The 16,711-nt window shown below is 38.5% G+C and overlaps 3 protein-coding genes across 7 annotated transcripts; 1 reads left to right on the forward strand and 2 right to left on the reverse strand.

Moving 5' to 3' along the window:
- Positions 1-527: 527 nt before the first annotated feature.
- Positions 528-6,612, reverse strand: exoc3 (exocyst complex component 3). Its single transcript, XM_049747203.2, has 16 exons — positions 6,447-6,612; positions 5,654-5,847; positions 5,074-5,293; positions 4,791-4,963; positions 4,495-4,707; positions 4,146-4,324; positions 3,819-3,935; positions 3,494-3,611; positions 3,176-3,301; positions 2,976-3,076; positions 2,749-2,859; positions 2,480-2,621; positions 2,262-2,384; positions 2,007-2,168; positions 1,767-1,888; positions 528-1,529 (listed from the first exon to the last, which is right to left on the reverse strand). The coding sequence occupies exons 2-16, from the start codon at positions 5,801-5,803 to the stop codon at positions 1,325-1,327; spliced, it is 2,262 nt and encodes a 753-aa protein (XP_049603160.1). The 5' UTR covers positions 5,804-5,847; positions 6,447-6,612; the 3' UTR covers positions 528-1,324.
- gad3 (glutamate decarboxylase 3) lies at positions 6,603-12,618 on the forward strand. 2 transcript variants are annotated; one of them, XM_049747210.1, is made up of 16 exons: positions 6,603-6,707; positions 7,929-8,015; positions 8,276-8,382; positions 8,465-8,600; positions 8,874-8,964; positions 9,033-9,145; positions 9,235-9,350; positions 9,459-9,538; positions 9,897-9,951; positions 10,057-10,173; positions 10,301-10,365; positions 10,456-10,534; positions 10,709-10,858; positions 10,979-11,086; positions 11,156-11,245; positions 11,314-12,618. In XM_049747210.1, exons 2-16 carry the CDS (start codon positions 7,955-7,957, stop codon positions 11,485-11,487), a joined length of 1,542 nt encoding a protein of 513 aa, XP_049603167.1. In that variant the 5' UTR covers positions 6,603-6,707; positions 7,929-7,954; the 3' UTR covers positions 11,488-12,618. The 2 variants fall into 2 exon arrangements, with proteins under 2 accessions (XP_049603167.1, XP_049603166.1); XM_049747209.2 differs by lacking the exon at positions 6,603-6,707 and adding an exon at positions 7,286-7,494.
- On the reverse strand, positions 11,827-15,737 carry LOC125984898 (uncharacterized). Of its 4 annotated transcripts, XM_049747205.2 has the most exons (7): positions 15,647-15,737; positions 15,511-15,545; positions 14,678-14,941; positions 12,828-14,534; positions 12,695-12,766; positions 12,518-12,570; positions 11,827-11,937 (listed from the first exon to the last, which is right to left on the reverse strand). In XM_049747205.2, the coding sequence occupies exons 3-6, from the start codon at positions 14,934-14,936 to the stop codon at positions 12,545-12,547; spliced, it is 2,064 nt and encodes a 687-aa protein (XP_049603162.1). In that variant the 5' UTR covers positions 14,937-14,941; positions 15,511-15,545; positions 15,647-15,737; the 3' UTR covers positions 11,827-11,937; positions 12,518-12,544. The 4 variants fall into 4 exon arrangements, with proteins under 4 accessions (XP_049603162.1, XP_049603165.1, XP_049603161.1 ...); XM_049747208.2 differs by having other exon boundaries at positions 14,684-14,941; positions 15,511-15,696; XM_049747204.2 differs by having other exon boundaries at positions 15,511-15,696.
- Between the last annotated feature and the right edge of the window lie 974 nt (positions 15,738-16,711).

Below are 16,711 nucleotides of genomic sequence, written 5' to 3' on the forward strand. Positions count from 1 at the left end.
AATATTCCCATTTGGGTTTAATTTAGTTTATTTGAAAGCTATCAAGCTTGTGTAAGGTGAATAATACTCTAATGGGAGGTCTAATGTGTTTGTGTGTCTTGTAACATGTTTTGTGAGGCACTTTGTGTTGTTTTAAAGTAGGTGCTATGTCACAGGTGTCAAACTCAAGGCCCGGGGGCTAGATACGGCCCGTCACGTCATTTTATGTGGCCCGCGAAGACAAATTGTGCATCAAATTCGTGTGTTATTACTAGAATTTCAAATTGTCTTCACTTTTAATATCTTTTTTTTAAATATTTGACCAGTTTTTACTCATCTGATTTGAAAACCAGTTATGTCAGATTGTTTTGTAGCTTTTACTGTATATAATACGAGGTGCTCATACATTTATTTCATAATGGCCCTCCGAAAGAAGCTATGACGACAATGCGGCCCGCGAAAATTTTTTTTGGACACCCCTGTGCTATATGAATGAAGGTTTGATTGATAATTGAGAAACATGCAATGAAGTAAAGGTTATAACAATACATAATTTGTAGTATTTATTCAGGCTGATAATTTACAAATACCACAAATTTTTGCAAATGGAACACACACTATCTACACATAGGGGTCACCAGGTCACCCCCAAGGACAACCCAGGGCTTTTCCAAATATAGCTCACCAGTAATGAGACAATTTGGGTGAACTTATTTTCTGAAGTGTATCAAACTGCCAGCTAGGGCTGGTTGTCACTATTGAATATTTATAGAATTGATCGATTCATTGGAAAAACATTATTTTACATTAAAAAAAATGATTACCTGTTAATGGACTATTGCTATTAGTTATTGTTTAATTTCAATTACACTGGAATCAATTTAACTGTTATTGGACTTTTGTAAGTCTGAAATTTTAAGTTAAACAATGGCTCTAAATCATCAATTATCAAAATTGTTGATAAGATGATCAATTTATTTTTACATCTCTACTGGTAGCCTTCTTCACTAACGAGTAGCCAAACGGTGATCATTAACAGTTCACACTTTTTCAGCTGAATGGGAAAAGGACGGTTACGGTGGAATCCAAAACAAATGACAAAAAAGCTGATTAAGCACTTTAGTTCTTCTGTATGTCCTCAATGATTCTTAAAGTTTCAATTATGACATATATTTAAATGGGCAGTTCATTTTTACAACGGTACATTTACAATTTTCTCGAGCCCAAATCAGCATGGCGATTAAACAGCAAGTAAACAGAAACATGAAGGTGCAATAAACAACCCAGTATCCTGAGGTGAAAATCATGTTATCCTTTTTGAAGGAAGAAATGGTCAAATTGGTTTTTATTTAAGCAGCTTTGCAGTTGCCATGGAGGTCATGGTAGTCATGGTAGTCATGGTAATAGTGGGCACAGTGATGTCTTTGAAGATGGGCTGTGTGAAACCTCCATAAGATACTTTGTTCTCGCTGAGCGTTCCGATGATCATTTGGCGCATATCCCTGCTCGCATCACCGCGCACCGCTAGCAGTGCCTGGATATGCTCCTCCCTGAGGGAACAGTAAATCCATCCTGCTTTCAGTGTGATTTCTGGTATAATTATGGTTTCACTAGTACGTCATCATCATTTAAAAGGAAGAGAGATTTAAAACAAATTTGGTGGTACAGATAATGGATATTACAAAAAAGTCAATAAAAAACAAATTGCAAACAAACCTCATAATCAGTATTTTGCATATTTAATAACGTCACACTTCAATACGGCAATTGACACAGAGCCCCGGTACCTGATGTCGGGGTATTTGGAAACCAGCGTAGTGACCTCCAGGAAGAGCAGTGTCGGGTCGGTCAGTTTGAAGACTTCAGCAATGGCCACAATAGCGCCACATAGACGATCTGTGTCTTCTCCCTACAACAGAATAATCTTCATTAACCATAAACTTCCTTCTTATCCGCCTAAACAGATGAACCAGGTACAGTTGTCCTGCAAATTTTGCAATCTGGATTATGGTAACATGAGAACTCACAGCAGCCAGTTTTCTGAAGAGGAATTTAAACTGCTCAGCCTCTTTGGTCATTCTCTCAGCTCCTTCCCTCCTCTCATCAGCATTCTTAAAGGTGATCCTCTTTTGCATCACTGCCTTAATGTAGTCCACCACAACCCTGCGAAGGGCTTCGCTTGTCATTTCCTGCACGCACGGCACACGATTATTTTTAGGTTTGTCGCAATAATAATGATTATGGAAAAAGAGAAAAAAAATCTGCAAAAATGTATTTCTTACCCGATTAAAGGGTTTCTTGATCTTGTTGAAGTCATTGAAGTAGTCTTCCACTGTCACACAGATAGTATCCACAGCATGAGATCCTGTCAGCCATTTTCTGGTTAGAAGTTCATTGAGGTGATGCTGGAAATGACAAGTTAAATGTTGATATCTGCAAGATTATATGCACAGTTTGGACACCTGAAACATCCAGCACGTAAAACTTGTCACCTTCCTACCTCAAGGTCTAAGAAGACTTCATCTAAGAGGAACTGACATCCCTCCTTGGCCACCTCGTTGAGTGTCCTCTCGATGGCAGCATCGCTGTCGGTGGGCTCCGAGGACTGAGAATATTTTCTCTTTAGACTGTTGATGGACTCTCTAAAGAACACATTGGATGTGTGTCAAACAGTATTAATATTGCATTGGTACTTCCATTATTGAAGTAATGAATAATGGAGCCCCAAAGAGAATTAAAAGCTAACAAGCAACTAAGATTAGCACTTACTTGAATGTCTGACAATTGTTTATGATGGCGATCATGTATTGCACGTAACATTGAGGAAGCTGTCGATCTCGCAGATGTTCTTCTTTATAGGCCACAGCCTCTTCTCTGTACCTAGACAGCACACAGTATGGAGAAAATATTTACGTTGACACATCTCGGTATATCTATTTATCAGAGAACAACCTCTGGTCCAGACAGACAATCGAAGGTAACGATCAAAACATTACCGAATGAGGAATGAGTTCATCTGTTTCAGGCAGAGTTTGAGAACCTGCTCTTTAAAGTCCCCATCGATCTGAGCGGCTACTTGCAGGTTCTGTTCAAACATCTGCGTAGAATGATAACACAGAAAAAATATATATCAGACAAATGTTACAGGTAAAATAAATAGCCTCTTAATCTGTATGTAAAAAAAGATGTATGCTACCTGAAAGACGATGGCAGGCAGTGTAGTTTGATAGTACCCATCCTGATCAGCCTCAGGCTCTGTTTCTTTCTGCCAGTCCTTCTTGTCTGTTTCAAGAGCTTTCCTCAGCCAGCCGGTAATATTGGACTGAAGACAAAAATAGCAATAAACACTCAATGCAAGATGTATTTGACATAGGTGTAATGTTAAGTAATTTTGTCAGGGTGAATATATTCATACAGAAAGATCAAAATTAGTTGAATATTCCATAACCGATTTATTTTCTCCATCAAAGAAATGTTCATTCCGAGTCTGCATCTTATTGGGTGTGGCGCTTACTGTGAAAGTCTGGACATATTTGCTGAGTAAATCATCCACCACATCCTGAGGTAGGAGGGCCTCGAGCTGGTTGATGTCACATTCAGCAAGAAGCTCTGGATGCCCCATCATCTCTGCACTAAGAAACACACACAGAAGAACAATGTCTGATTGCTTCTTAGCGCACTGGCAGTAGGACCAACAGTGGGCTAGAGTTACACAATCCCTGGAGAAGCAATTCTTTTTTTGTATGATTTGAAACTTACCAAAAATATTGCATCAAAACATATTAGAAACAAGAACTGGAAAAATCCAAAGAATAAAACATTGGCATGCTAGACAGTACCTCTTATAGGTATTGAGGACCCAGGTTAACATGGACACGATTTCATTCGCTTCCAAGTCCTCAGATGCCAATTCTTTGACACGAGTGGAAACGGCATTGTGGTAAAGGCGGAAAAACCTGAAAGATATGCATACAATTATGAATATTAGCAAACAATAGACGCTTCCAGTCAAAGAAATTTGCAATTAATTTGTATTCCTGTAATAAATGTCCTCCTCATGTCCATGTCCTCTTATGAAACTTTTCAAAGTAGTAAAACTATGCGACACAGAATTTTTCTAATTTGTAGATTCTGGAACGTGAGAGGTTAGGAGGAAAAATGTTCACCTGTTGAAGGTGTTGTAATGTGGTGGAAAGCATTGAACCATGAGGTTCTTGACAATGATGAGGTCATCTAAAACATATTTCCTTGTTATCTCCAGAAGACGAACAAGCCACATTTTATCAGCTTCTCTTGTCACTGACTGTGTGCCCTCGATGCGGGTGCTGACAGTGCCCTCCAATACCTGCATTAGAAAAAAAATATATACTTAATACGGACATAAAACAAGTCAATAGTTTCTAAGCTAAAAGATTTCCACTGGCTTTGTGCATCATCAATATTGTTGAATAGCAAAAATCTAATATTATTGGACTGCAGAGGAAGTAAAGGTGAAGAAGAAATAATTCCTCTCACCTGAAACATTTTGTCTTTCCATCTTTTGGGTCGTCCAGGCGGGATGAAGCCCGTCTGTTTTTTACGGTCAACCATCCGCCGGTCGATTTTCTCCTCACGTTCAATGATACGAACCACTGACACTAGCATGGTGGGGTCACGACGAACAGTAACCATGGCCCTCTGCAGAACCATCCATGACTGCTTGGCAAGCTCATCTGATAACCGCTGAACCTAGGAGGAAAGAAGGGATTTAAAAGAGCGGCAAAAAAAAAAAAAAAAATTACAGTTGACAAACGACAAGCATTAAAACTTACATCTTCAAAATAGATGGAAATGAGATGCATGTCACTGGTGTTCTTGCTGTCCATGCGGTATTGCTCGTACATAAGGTCATCTCGGGAGCTCTCCAGATCCATCAGTTTCCTGTGAGCCTGAAGCAACTCTGCCTGCTCTATCAGCTGCTGGGTCTCTTCCACAATCTCTGGCACTGTGACAAGACATGTTGTGGGGTTATATTTCTAGATAAGCAGTATGCAATGAGTGAGATTACAGACCTGCTCCTTAAGTCTCTGAATCAGACCTCAACTGAACACTTACCCGAGAAAATGTTTTTAAGGTTTTCCACAGCGGAGGCCAGCTGACTATGTTGAACGACAGCATCTTTGACATCTTTCAGGTTCTCTATAGTGTTGATGCTCTGCCTCCAGTCTTTGCTCACATCAGCCAGCGAGCTCTGGATGTCCTTCACGTCAAGCAAGGCACTGTGCAGCTGAGTTAGTCCAGTGCGGACACCGTCTAGCTGAGACTGAATGGCTGCCTGAAAAACATTCCTTGAATTACATTTCAAGAGACAAGAGAAATAACAACAGCCAAAGAACCGCACTTTAGTTGAGTTTGGTGCTCAGAAGTTAAAACATTTAATATAATGATTAAATCATTTTTCATCTACGGTCAAATCATTTTGAATATAATGTACCAAAAAAGAAATTAAATTATTTGAAAAGTGCATTTTGTGTTTATCTGCCTTATCTAATATTAAAATTTGATGATCTGAAACACCTCAGTCTGACATGTACGCAAAAAAATGAATATATCAATACTTTTTCGGGGTACTGTGATGTAAGAGAAACATTGAATCACATGACATTATGGACATGACAGTTCTTCATGTGATCACCTTAAGCCTTGCTTCGACAGAGGCTTTCTTTCTGGCCTCTCTTCTTCTGTACTGCTCCACTTTGTCCAACTGGTCAGATCTCTGCAGCATTCCAGCCACGCGCTGAACGGCTGTGGCAACCGCCTCACGGCTTGTCTCCTCCATTCTCATGCTCAGAAGTGTAACGCTTAGTCCATGGGCTTTATGCGGTCACACTTGGAAGCAGGGAAAGGTGATACAGTTACCACATCAGTCTCAAAACTATATAATTAAGTTACAACAAAACAGGGTTCACCAACATGGTGCACATGTAGGCAACTAGTTATGGATACACAGTGGTTATATGACCAGCAACTCACAGTTTACCTTTATAACTCCATGCCACTAGAATTGAGCATTCTGAACCCTTTCATTTTATTTTTCAATCTCCCAAGCCTATATTTTTTATGTTTATTATTTTTAAATGCAAATGGTGAAAATATTGAGTACAATAATTAATTGATCATTTACTTAGTTCATCTGTCATGACGATAATATCCTTACATCTTCCATAATTTATTAGATTTCAGATGCTCCGAAACATATTGTTCACACTAATTAACAATGTGCATTTTTTTATTGACACGACCATTATTCCGAATGATACGTTGTTGTTTATTTCTTCGACATGCCTTTAACGTTGTTCGCTGTGGTAGAGTTGTCAGCATATTGACGTTTACAATTTTCAAAGAAGATGCTAAGCTAACTACCAACGTAAACCGACGATTCATAGGCGGTAGAAACTGCCAGGAATGGAAAAAAAAAAAACTCTTACGTGGTGGTCTTCATAATCCAATGCTTATAAAACAAACAGGGCTCATCTTCGGAAATAATGTTAAAATCACTATGAAGCACAGTAATGGTTTATGTTATTGTATACTTTTTACTTCCTAGTTTGGCCCCGCCTACATTTGATACTTCCGGCTTTCCGATATTCTTCTTTCAGCATTAACCGGCATAGGACAACAGTAGTCTTGCTCATTACTGCCATCTATCGACTTCTCTCAACTGCAACGCAACATTGAACTCACTCCAGGTATGGTCATCTTAAATCGTGTTCAGTCTATTATTCTCTTTAGTTGAATACTTCCCCCCACCTGTTCTGTTCTTGATCATGTTATACCCTGAAAAAAAAAAATTACTCAAGTTTTGCACATAATTTTAATTTAGTCCATGCGTTGTGCACCAGTAGTGGCAAAGTACAGATTATTTTGTTTAGAATAGCCCTTGCTAAAATAATTTTAATATATCAACTCTTAACTAAAAAAGAAAAAAGTACTGACTGAAATAAGGTTAGATACCTGAAAGCTACCTGAAAAAAACATCTTAAATACATTAAAGTACCAGTATTCAATGTAATTGCATAACTAATGGGATTAATTGCTTTTTTGAAATCTGATATTTGATCATTATCATTAATTATTTCATAAATAGGCTAATCTCCTAAATTTGTTAATATTGAATTGCGTTAGGAAATCAGCTGATTCTTCTAAGCTTGTCTCTTTTCCTTGCACAAATGAAGGGAGAGAGTAATTGTTGTATCATCGGCAAGAAGTCTCCCCTCCCCTCCCCTCTCTTGGGTGTGTTTTGTGTGTTCCTGTTGCTTTCTTCTACTTAGACACCTTTTAGATGTCACTCCAGGTAACTGTGTCAGAGAAGAATACCTTTGACCACAGGCAAAGTTATTTGAGAAAAAGTCACTGAGTAACTGATGTGACTTTTGGCACCTACACTTTTGTAGTAGACCTCTACACTGAAACTTATATTTTCCTTTGTTTTGAAAGCCGACGTTTGTACTGATATGGATTTCTTACAGCTACCAGGTAAGTGTGATTAGATGACACTATGAATGTTGATGGTTTTAATGGTGATTTTAAAATGATATTTTCCGTCTATTTAACCGTGCTAAATTGCTTATTTTTCAAGAATGTTTCAGGGAATACAGCGGACATAATTCAAAGCAGATAGATAGATAGATAGATAGATAGATAGATAGATAGATAGATAGATAGATAGATAGATAGATAGATAGATAGATAGATAGATAGATAGATAGATAGATAGAAAAAACATCATAGTAAGCCGTGTTGTTGTTCACAATAAGACATTTGAATATTAAACAAATGATTCAGTACCCCCTCGCCACCAATGTCCTTGCAGTGTCCTTAAGACAGACACCAGGTGGACAGGTGGACGGCTGGCCAACTTTATAATATGAGGATTCTATTAAACATATTGAATGCAATATTTTTTCCAGACAGTGTCACAAGCAAATCAACCAAAATGGACTCACCCAGAGAAAACAAAGACACGGCGACTGATTTTAGTGACATTTACTGCAAAGGTGAGAGTTGAACAAGGCAACGGTACTTTGACAGTTTGCCTATTACATGATTATTTTTTTACAATTTTCTGTTCACCGCAATTAAGTTTTCAGTGAAAGACCACACATTAAAAGTTATTACAAGCATTAATTTGAATGAGTATTGACAACAGAATCATTAGTCCAACCCGAATATAACTGATGCAAAATTCATGTATGCCCTCTTTTCTTGGTTGTGTAAAATGTGCAATTGCATATTCTGTAAATGTGCGTGCAAATAGATCTGTTGCCGACTTCAGGGGGAGAAAGGATGACAAGGGAATTTCTGCAGGAAATTTTGAACTTATTAATAAATTACATTTGCAAGTCCTATCACCAAAATTCCAAGGTACTTCTCTCGTAACCCAAAAGATTAAATAAGTCACCAGTTAAGAGGCAATGAAAGCACACTAATGCCTATTGTGTTTCAGGTTTTGGACTTTCACCACCCTCACCAACTCAAAGAAGGACTGGAAGGCTTTAGTCTAGAGCTGCCTGAAAAACCAGACACTCTTGAGCAAATATTGGTGGATTGTCACGACACACTAAAATATGGTGTCAATACAGGTGAGGTTTTTGTCTGACGTTTGCCCGGCCGGGCATTCCTGGAAGCATCTTGTTTCTTGCTAACAATTGCATGCTATATCTAAATAGAATTTTGCCGATGAATCGTTTCCTATTTGTACTATACTACCGTAATTTTCGGACTATAAGCTGCACCAGACTATAAGCCGCACCAGCTAAAACCCGTGATTCCGGGTTCAAAATTTACGAAAAAGCCGCGGCTTATAGTCCGAAATTTATGGTATATGTATGACCTATGGCCTTCTCCCTATCCAGGCCACCCTCGTTTCTTCAATCAACTGTTCGCAGGTCTGGATGTGATTGGTATTGCTGGTGAATGGCTGACAAGTATAGCCAACACAAACATGTAAGATTCTTAATGGAAAAAATTGCAGATGTTGTATGTGGCTTGCCGAATAAAAGCATTTTTTGTAGGTTTACATATGAGGTGTCTCCAGTCTTCACCCTAATGGAGGAAGTTCTACTGAAGAAGATGTATAGCATTGTAAGATGGTCTAATGAGGAGGGAGATGGGATCTTCTCACCAGGTAATGTCTGTGTCCTCTAAATGTCTGCGACTACAAAATCAATTCTGTATATCTCGTGTACTGTGAATAAAATGACATTTTTCCTGAAGGAGGAACAATCTCCAACCTGTACAGTATACTGGTGGCAAGATTTTACTTCTACCCAGAAGTGAAGACACGAGGAATGGGAGCTCTGCCTCACTTGGCCCTCTTTACTTCCGAACATGTAATCACATCGCCTAAATCTGTGATAACTGAACAAAGAAATGGTTTATTTTGTTCCTAAAGTCAGACAGCTGAAGATACATAATTCATTGTGGTTTTGTCTCGACAGAGCCACTATTCAATCAAGAAGTCTGCTGCAGTGCTGGGACTGGGCATTGAAAATGTGTTTATAGTGAAATGTGATGAAAGGTATGTTTGTTTTCAAACTTTTTATAATATACAACAGCGTACATATTTGCTCACCTGTGCAGTCTTTTGTGTATGGTTGTGCACATTCAGGATTTATTCTGACCTGTAAAGCCACATTAACAAATATTGTTACATTGATATTGCCTACATGAATTACAGTCCATTAGGTGGTCATAATGTGGTGTGCATGTAGGAAGACAATAAATCAATGAATAGGCTTGTTTTGGCATTCATCTATTATGTTTCATTATCCTCATATTTTCTCCGTCTAGTCATACACAAAAAAAGAAGTCTGTAGAATACAATATGTACATTATGTAGCACATGGACAACTTTGTCTACTTTGGGACTTTTTCAGAGGGAGAATGATTCCAGAAGAACTTGAGGCTTCTATTCTTGCAGCTGAAGAAAAGGTAATACTGCAAAATGGTTAAATTGCGTTGAATGGTTGGGTTGTTGCTTTTACGCAATGTGAAACAATGACAAAGTTGGTACGTACTTATAGTTCTTCTCTCCAGAACATGGTTCCGTTCTATGTGAATGCAACGGCTGGCACGACTGTGTATGGAGCTTTTGATCCCCTCAATGCCATTGCGGACATCTGTCAGAGACACACTTTATGGATGCATGTGGATGTAAGTCTATATAAAATTATTTGCGTAATTAAGTAAAAATACGGCCTCGGATTTGTATTCTGTATACATATAGAATGTAGAACCTGCAGTTTTGCATTTTGTGTTCTTTTTCACTCCTACTTTCCAGGCAGCATGGGGCGGATGCTTACTTTTGTCAGACAGATATAGGATGAAGCTACAGGGCATTGAAAGGTAGTGCATTAGTAAACAAAACATATCGTGTAGATTATTTTTTTATTAATATGACTCATAGTGACAGAAAACAAAATGGATGTTTTCCAGAGCGTGGTCAGTAACATGGAACCCTCACAAGATGATGGGTGTTCCTCTGCAGTGCTCAGCCATCCTGATCAAGAAGAAAGTAAGATGACTGTTTTTATTTATTTATTTATAAAGAAGAAAGTAAGATAATGAGATTTATTTATTTATTTGAATGACCATGCATGGTAAGTGAGATACATCTTCACAATTGAATCAAATTATTCTCCACGTTTTATCTACCTCATCCTAATAAAGTTATTTTATTTGTCCACAGGGCCTCTTACAAAAGTGCAATGAACTTGCGGCTCCATATCTCTTCCAGAAAGACAAATTTTATGACGTGAGCTATGATACTGGAGATAAGAGCATCCAGTGTGGCAGACATGTGGATGTCTTCAAACTTTGGCTCGTGTGGAAGGCAAAGGTATTACTATTACGAAGTAGTAGTATTACCATTTTTCATCTACACGCATATATTTATAGTTCTTCACCATTTTGTCCTTTTTATGGACGTGTTAAGAATGATTGCCTCTTTTTTCTCCAGGGTACAGAGGGCTTTGGAGCTCAGGTCAACAAGTGCTTGGGATATGCAAAGTATTTATATGATCTACTGCAAAGGAGGAAAGATTTTGAACTAGTTTTCAAAAATAAAGTAAGCAGGAATTTGTTTAGACCTTCAATTTTATATGCTAGATACATTCTTCCTCTGCTTTTCACACAGCCTGAGCACAGCAACGTGTGCTTCTGGTACATTCCTCCAAGTCTGAGAAGCATGCCACAAGGTTCTGACAGAGACAAGAGACTCCATCAGGTCTGTAGAGATTATTCCAACTTTAAAGCATTGCGCAAGAGTCACAATATAATTCATATTGACTCCAGGTAGCTCCTCAGATTAAAGGAAGGCTGATGGAAAAGGGCTCGGTTATGATTGGTTACCAGCCTACAAGTACCAAAGTCAATTTCTTCAGATGCGTCTTCGCCAACCCTGCTACACAGTACGAGGACATAGAGTTCCTTGTGGAGGAGATAGCCCAACTAGGGCATGATTTGTAACCGAGTGGTTCAAATTGGCTTTGTTTTTAAATGAACATATTACAGTCTGCTTTGCATCGCTACCAAATCTGCTCACTGTCAATCACAATGTATATATTGTCTAAACATACTAGTGCCATTTGCAGAATGTTTAAGACACTTAAATCTACCAGCTTCATTCCACCATTTTTTTTTTTGCAGCGTTCATTTACAGCACAGTGCATCAACTGTAAAAATAAAGTGCCAAAATTTCACAAAGTAGTGTTATTTTATTGTTTGTCTGGCAAAACGTGTACTTAAAGGAAATAATTTAATCGTCGAGCATGCTTTCCCAAATAATGAACAAAAAGGATACTGAGCAAATTTTAAATATAGTTTTAATAGAATTCAATAACATTATAGAAATGAACATTTAAAACAGTCTCATTGAACAATTACAAGTTCAACATTGTAGATGATCTCCATCTGCACCTAGAAGAAATTGCAAGAAAACATTGTTTTGGTTGTCTTAATTAAAGGAGCTTTATTATGCTATTTTCAGCAGTTATTTATTGGTATATATATGATTATATATAACCTTAGGCATAATGGTGATTTAATTTCTTATTAAATAATTTATGTGGCTATTTCTCTAATGCAAAACACACCTGGTTCACTAAAACCCCGCCTCCGTTGACCAAAATAAAAAAAAAATAAAAAAAGACAGCAATGACTAGTGGCTAAGCATATTGCAGAGATATTGGAATCGTTTTATAACTTATTTGATACACCAAAATCAGAACAGCTGATCGTGAGCTTAAATTGCAGGGACAGGCTCTGAGATATGGTGGTGGCTCCTCACTTTATGACATCACATGGTTTTGTTGGATTGATTCTATATGTGGTATTAAACATCTGTCGATTAAGGTCTTCCCCTCCAAAGATTAAGGATATGCCATTTTTAAATAAACGCAGAAAAACTATTTGGGCTAAGCTAGCAATACTTGTAGTTCTTATGGGTGCTATACAACTGCTGATACTTACCAAATCCAGATCACCATAAAATACTTACTTTTTGATTTGGGGCTTGGCACTACGTTCATTCTTCATGATTGTTGTACTTTGCTGGGGAATAAAAAAGATTTTACATAAAAGTCTGGAAACACTGCTAAATTCACCTTCTGCTTTTTTTTTTTTTTTTTTGTCAGCACTAAAAATAAAAACTAGATCATGTGACACCAAAACATACCAAGCCGTTTGTTTCTCCAGGGCCCATATTTCTTCTCTATTCGTGCTTTCATTGAGATCCCTTTCCGCACAGCTAGAGATAATCTCGTGTTAAGTATATCGTTAAACAACCGATAAATATTGCTGCGGATTACCTCGATGTTTTACTTTCGATCCCACGTTTGGCTTTAACTCTTCAAATGGATATTTGGATTCGTGGAATTTATTGCAATGGCAGCCAATGCAAAAACAATGTCCCATGCTTCCTGGAGAGAATTCAGCTGTTCTGGGATTAGCCAGAAGAACACAAAGTTGATGATTGCTCAGGTCATCATTGCTTTCGACTTCAGGCACTGATTTCACAGCCTCTGTGCACTTGGCTGTCGATGGGATGTTTTCTAATGAGCTTGAAGGAGTTTCTCTTTGGTCAGCAATGCATGGAATTTTCACCTGCTGCACATCATTACATCCATTCTGATTTGGGTTTTGATTAGCCGTAACTTCAGGAGACCCACTTTCACCCGAGGGTGTGATATCACTCTGTAAACAAGTCAAGGGTTCATTATTTTTAGGATTCATGCCAGGGTCCTCTTTTGGAGATTCGGTCAATTCAGGGGATTGAGCTGAATTCCTTCTTGGAGTTTGTGGTGGGTTTGTCTTCTGAGCTGGGGTACTGTAAATAAGACCTGACATTGGAGCAGAATCTGAGGTGGACGGGTTTAGGCTCTGGTTTCCATCACAGTTATCTAAAATAATGTCGTATTGTTTTAACAACCCATCTTCAGGTTCCCCTGTTATCTCTGCAACCATCTGTGACTCCGGCATATTTTGCATAATCCATTCCTTACTCGGGATAAAGGGTCCTATAGATTCCACAGACCACACGGACTCATTCAATTTCCTTTCGACTCGGGGAGTACTTAAAGGGAATTTATAAGAAACACTCCCAGAAGCATTTTCATGTAAGCGTCTGTCATTTTCTTGGGATTCATTGAAATCATTCGATAACCGTGCACCTTCATTCTGGGAATCAGTTGACTTTTTGGAAAGAGGCGCCCTGACCTCTCCACTTTCTCTTCTGTATCCCAGAAGCCTAGGACCGTTCCCCGTCTTCGTGGCAGTATGACAAACAGGCCCCTCGTATTGCTCATGAGTTTTGAAAGCCAGCTGATCTTCATTGTGAAAAAGTTCCTTCTCTGTTTCTTTCGGTATTGCCTCCTGCGGTGCGCCAGCTCTCCAACACTTTAAAATATCACTGACAGAGACATGCCTTTCTTGAATAGACTCATCCTCTTGTTGTGAAGAGCTACACATCGGGACCATACCATCTTGAGAGCTCACTGACCATATATTACAAAGGTCATTTTTGCAGGGAGGGCCATTTTCATAATTGCACACGTTTGCAGGCTCGTTCTGTTTTTCTGATGTTTCACGACACGACTCTACAGCTTTATTTTCTGCAGAACTAGGACTGCTTTTTCCTCTGCGCTGGACATCCATGTCCACGCTAGGTGAACTACACTTCTCAACCTCGACAGAATCTTGTTTTTGGGAGCTAGATCTGCAAGATGGAGAACACGAAGCAGTTCCTGTCCCGGAATCTCCATGGACGCTTCCCTCTTTGTCACTACTCAAGCCTTCGGAAGGTTCCGTTTGGACTTCAGAGTTGGTTGTTTGACGAACACTGAAAGAAAACGGACCGCGAAATCTTCTCGGCTGGTTTGGGTTCTGATACGGTGGGCATTGCGCATGGACCATGGGGTGTAGAAATTGTCTGTAGTCAACATGTGGGTGGGGCATGACGTAAGATGGAGCCTCCATATAGGGGGTAGGTGGGAATGGGGGCATAACCATCCCATAGCCTGAGAAATGGTAGAAAAATAAGGTCCAGAAGTTAAACAAAAAAAGAAAATCTGTTAATATCATAAAAGCAATAGAAAACTATCGAAGGAATCAATTGTCCTGATGTGAAATTGAACGAAATATGCAAATATTTAAATTATACCCATGCCTGAGAATCCAGCGATCGGGTTGTAGGGGAATGGGATGGGCCACTGGTAGTGGAGAAATTGAGGTGGAGGTGGAGCAGGGACATAGAAGACAGGTCTTGTAGATAAATTGGGATGGTGTGTTGATCCTGGGTCTTGGCTTGGGCATCCTGGTCCTGTGTCCGGCTGTCTGGGGTTTGATACACCGCTGGTGGTACGAAAGTGCCGTGCTCGCTCTTGTTGTGGGCGAGCTGTTGGGGGTCTGTTAACAGCCATGTTGACTATAAAAAAAAAAACAAATCACTGGACATGAACACCAAACACATTTATGTAAATTAAAAAAAGCTAAAATATTGCACCATTTGAATGAAGAAATAAGTAGTTTTACAAAAAATGCTAACCTGCTTTAGTCAAACAGTTGTACTTGCTCGTCTTAGTATTGATGCAGAAAAAAAATCTTCCACGCTTAAGATATATAAAAGCACAAAATATGCTTCCAAACATTTTGGTAGTGATACATTTTTGTTGTCTATGAATGATGAAGCAATTTTTTTTCCGATAGCCTTAGAATGACATTTGATGTCATGATGCAGTGCAATTTTTTTTTTACAGTGCAAGTCGGAAATTCAATAAACAATTCAGGCAAGGCATTTGTGAGAAAACAAATTGCATTGAATTGTCTCACCAAAAGTGCAAAACGTTGATCAAATATTTAAAAAAAAAAAAATAACAGCTCCCAAGTTACAGACAATACTGCTGTCAATTAATTCTAGCAAAATAAAACATTGGCATTTACATGCAATACACGAAGCAGAATTTGCAAGACCATTTACTTATTTTTTTTACTTACTTGCTCACTCAAACGACCAAGCTTGTCTTTGTCATCTTCAGCAAATGGAATGCATCATAAAATTGCACTAATTTCTAAAAAATTATTTTAGATCATTTACCATTATCATTAGGACAAAAAACAACAGACTAGTTACCTTGTAAGGAATGTCAGTAATACTCTGAATAACAAAAACCAACCCACCTAGAAACTTAGAGGGAGCATCACACGCATGCTCCCGCACACCTGAATTTAAGTAACTACTCATCAACCAAGTGTGTGACCTTTCAACTCATTTGGCTTGAACCCCATCAACGGTGACGTCACAGGTATTATTTACTGAGCTGCAAGCGTTTCACCTTTTATACACTAGGGGGAGTCAAACTCTAGAGATAACATCAATTTGCACACTTATGTAAGATCACTCCTATTCTCAATTCTCAAACCCTCCAACCTCAATTAAACTAGGTATACAAAATGTCATTTTCAAAAATAGAACTAACTTTTCAGATATTTTATTATTGTGTCTGAGAATGAAGAATCATCTGGAGCACACATTTTAGGATGGACGAAACTGTTGAAGTTAGAAGACAAAGTTAATTTGTTAAATATTTGTTAAAATATTTGCAATCAAAACATTTTCATTCATGAGCAGTTGCCTGTAACTCTGGTTACAGTTATTATTCGAGTTTTAAGCAAAACAAAAAATATTAGCCCTTAGACTAATTTACCTTTTTTTGTTTGTTTCAATTGTTGTTTTTGGCAAAAGGCACGGATGACAACCATCTTCAATATCATCCTTTTGTCTACTTTATGACAGGAACATACGGTTGCTATGGTTACTGATGTCACTCAGCCATGGAAAATTTTATTGAGGAATATGGGGGGGATGGTTATTGTGGCGAGCAAGGGAAGGGAATCCTCTCATTATGTAAAATTTCTAGTCAATACTGGTTTTGTTATGCGCCCTTCTACCATAGCCCCAGAGAGTCTGTCGAATAAAAAACACAATAATTCTTGCAAACACTACATAACACTTTCCAAAACAATCTCATATCTATCACAGTCTCTTTTGTCTCTGTCTGCATCATCTTCAACCGTGTCCTAATTGTGCCCTAATTTTTGTACCAAATTATTTCTGTTCATCAATGCCCCTTTCATACATGCACGCACGCACACACACACGCACAAACACACACGCACACACACAGTGCTGAATTGG

The sequence above is a fragment of the Syngnathus scovelli genome, chromosome 17 (genome assembly GCF_024217435.2).
Source record: "Syngnathus scovelli strain Florida chromosome 17, RoL_Ssco_1.2, whole genome shotgun sequence".
Taxonomy (NCBI): domain Eukaryota; kingdom Metazoa; phylum Chordata; class Actinopteri; order Syngnathiformes; family Syngnathidae; genus Syngnathus; species Syngnathus scovelli.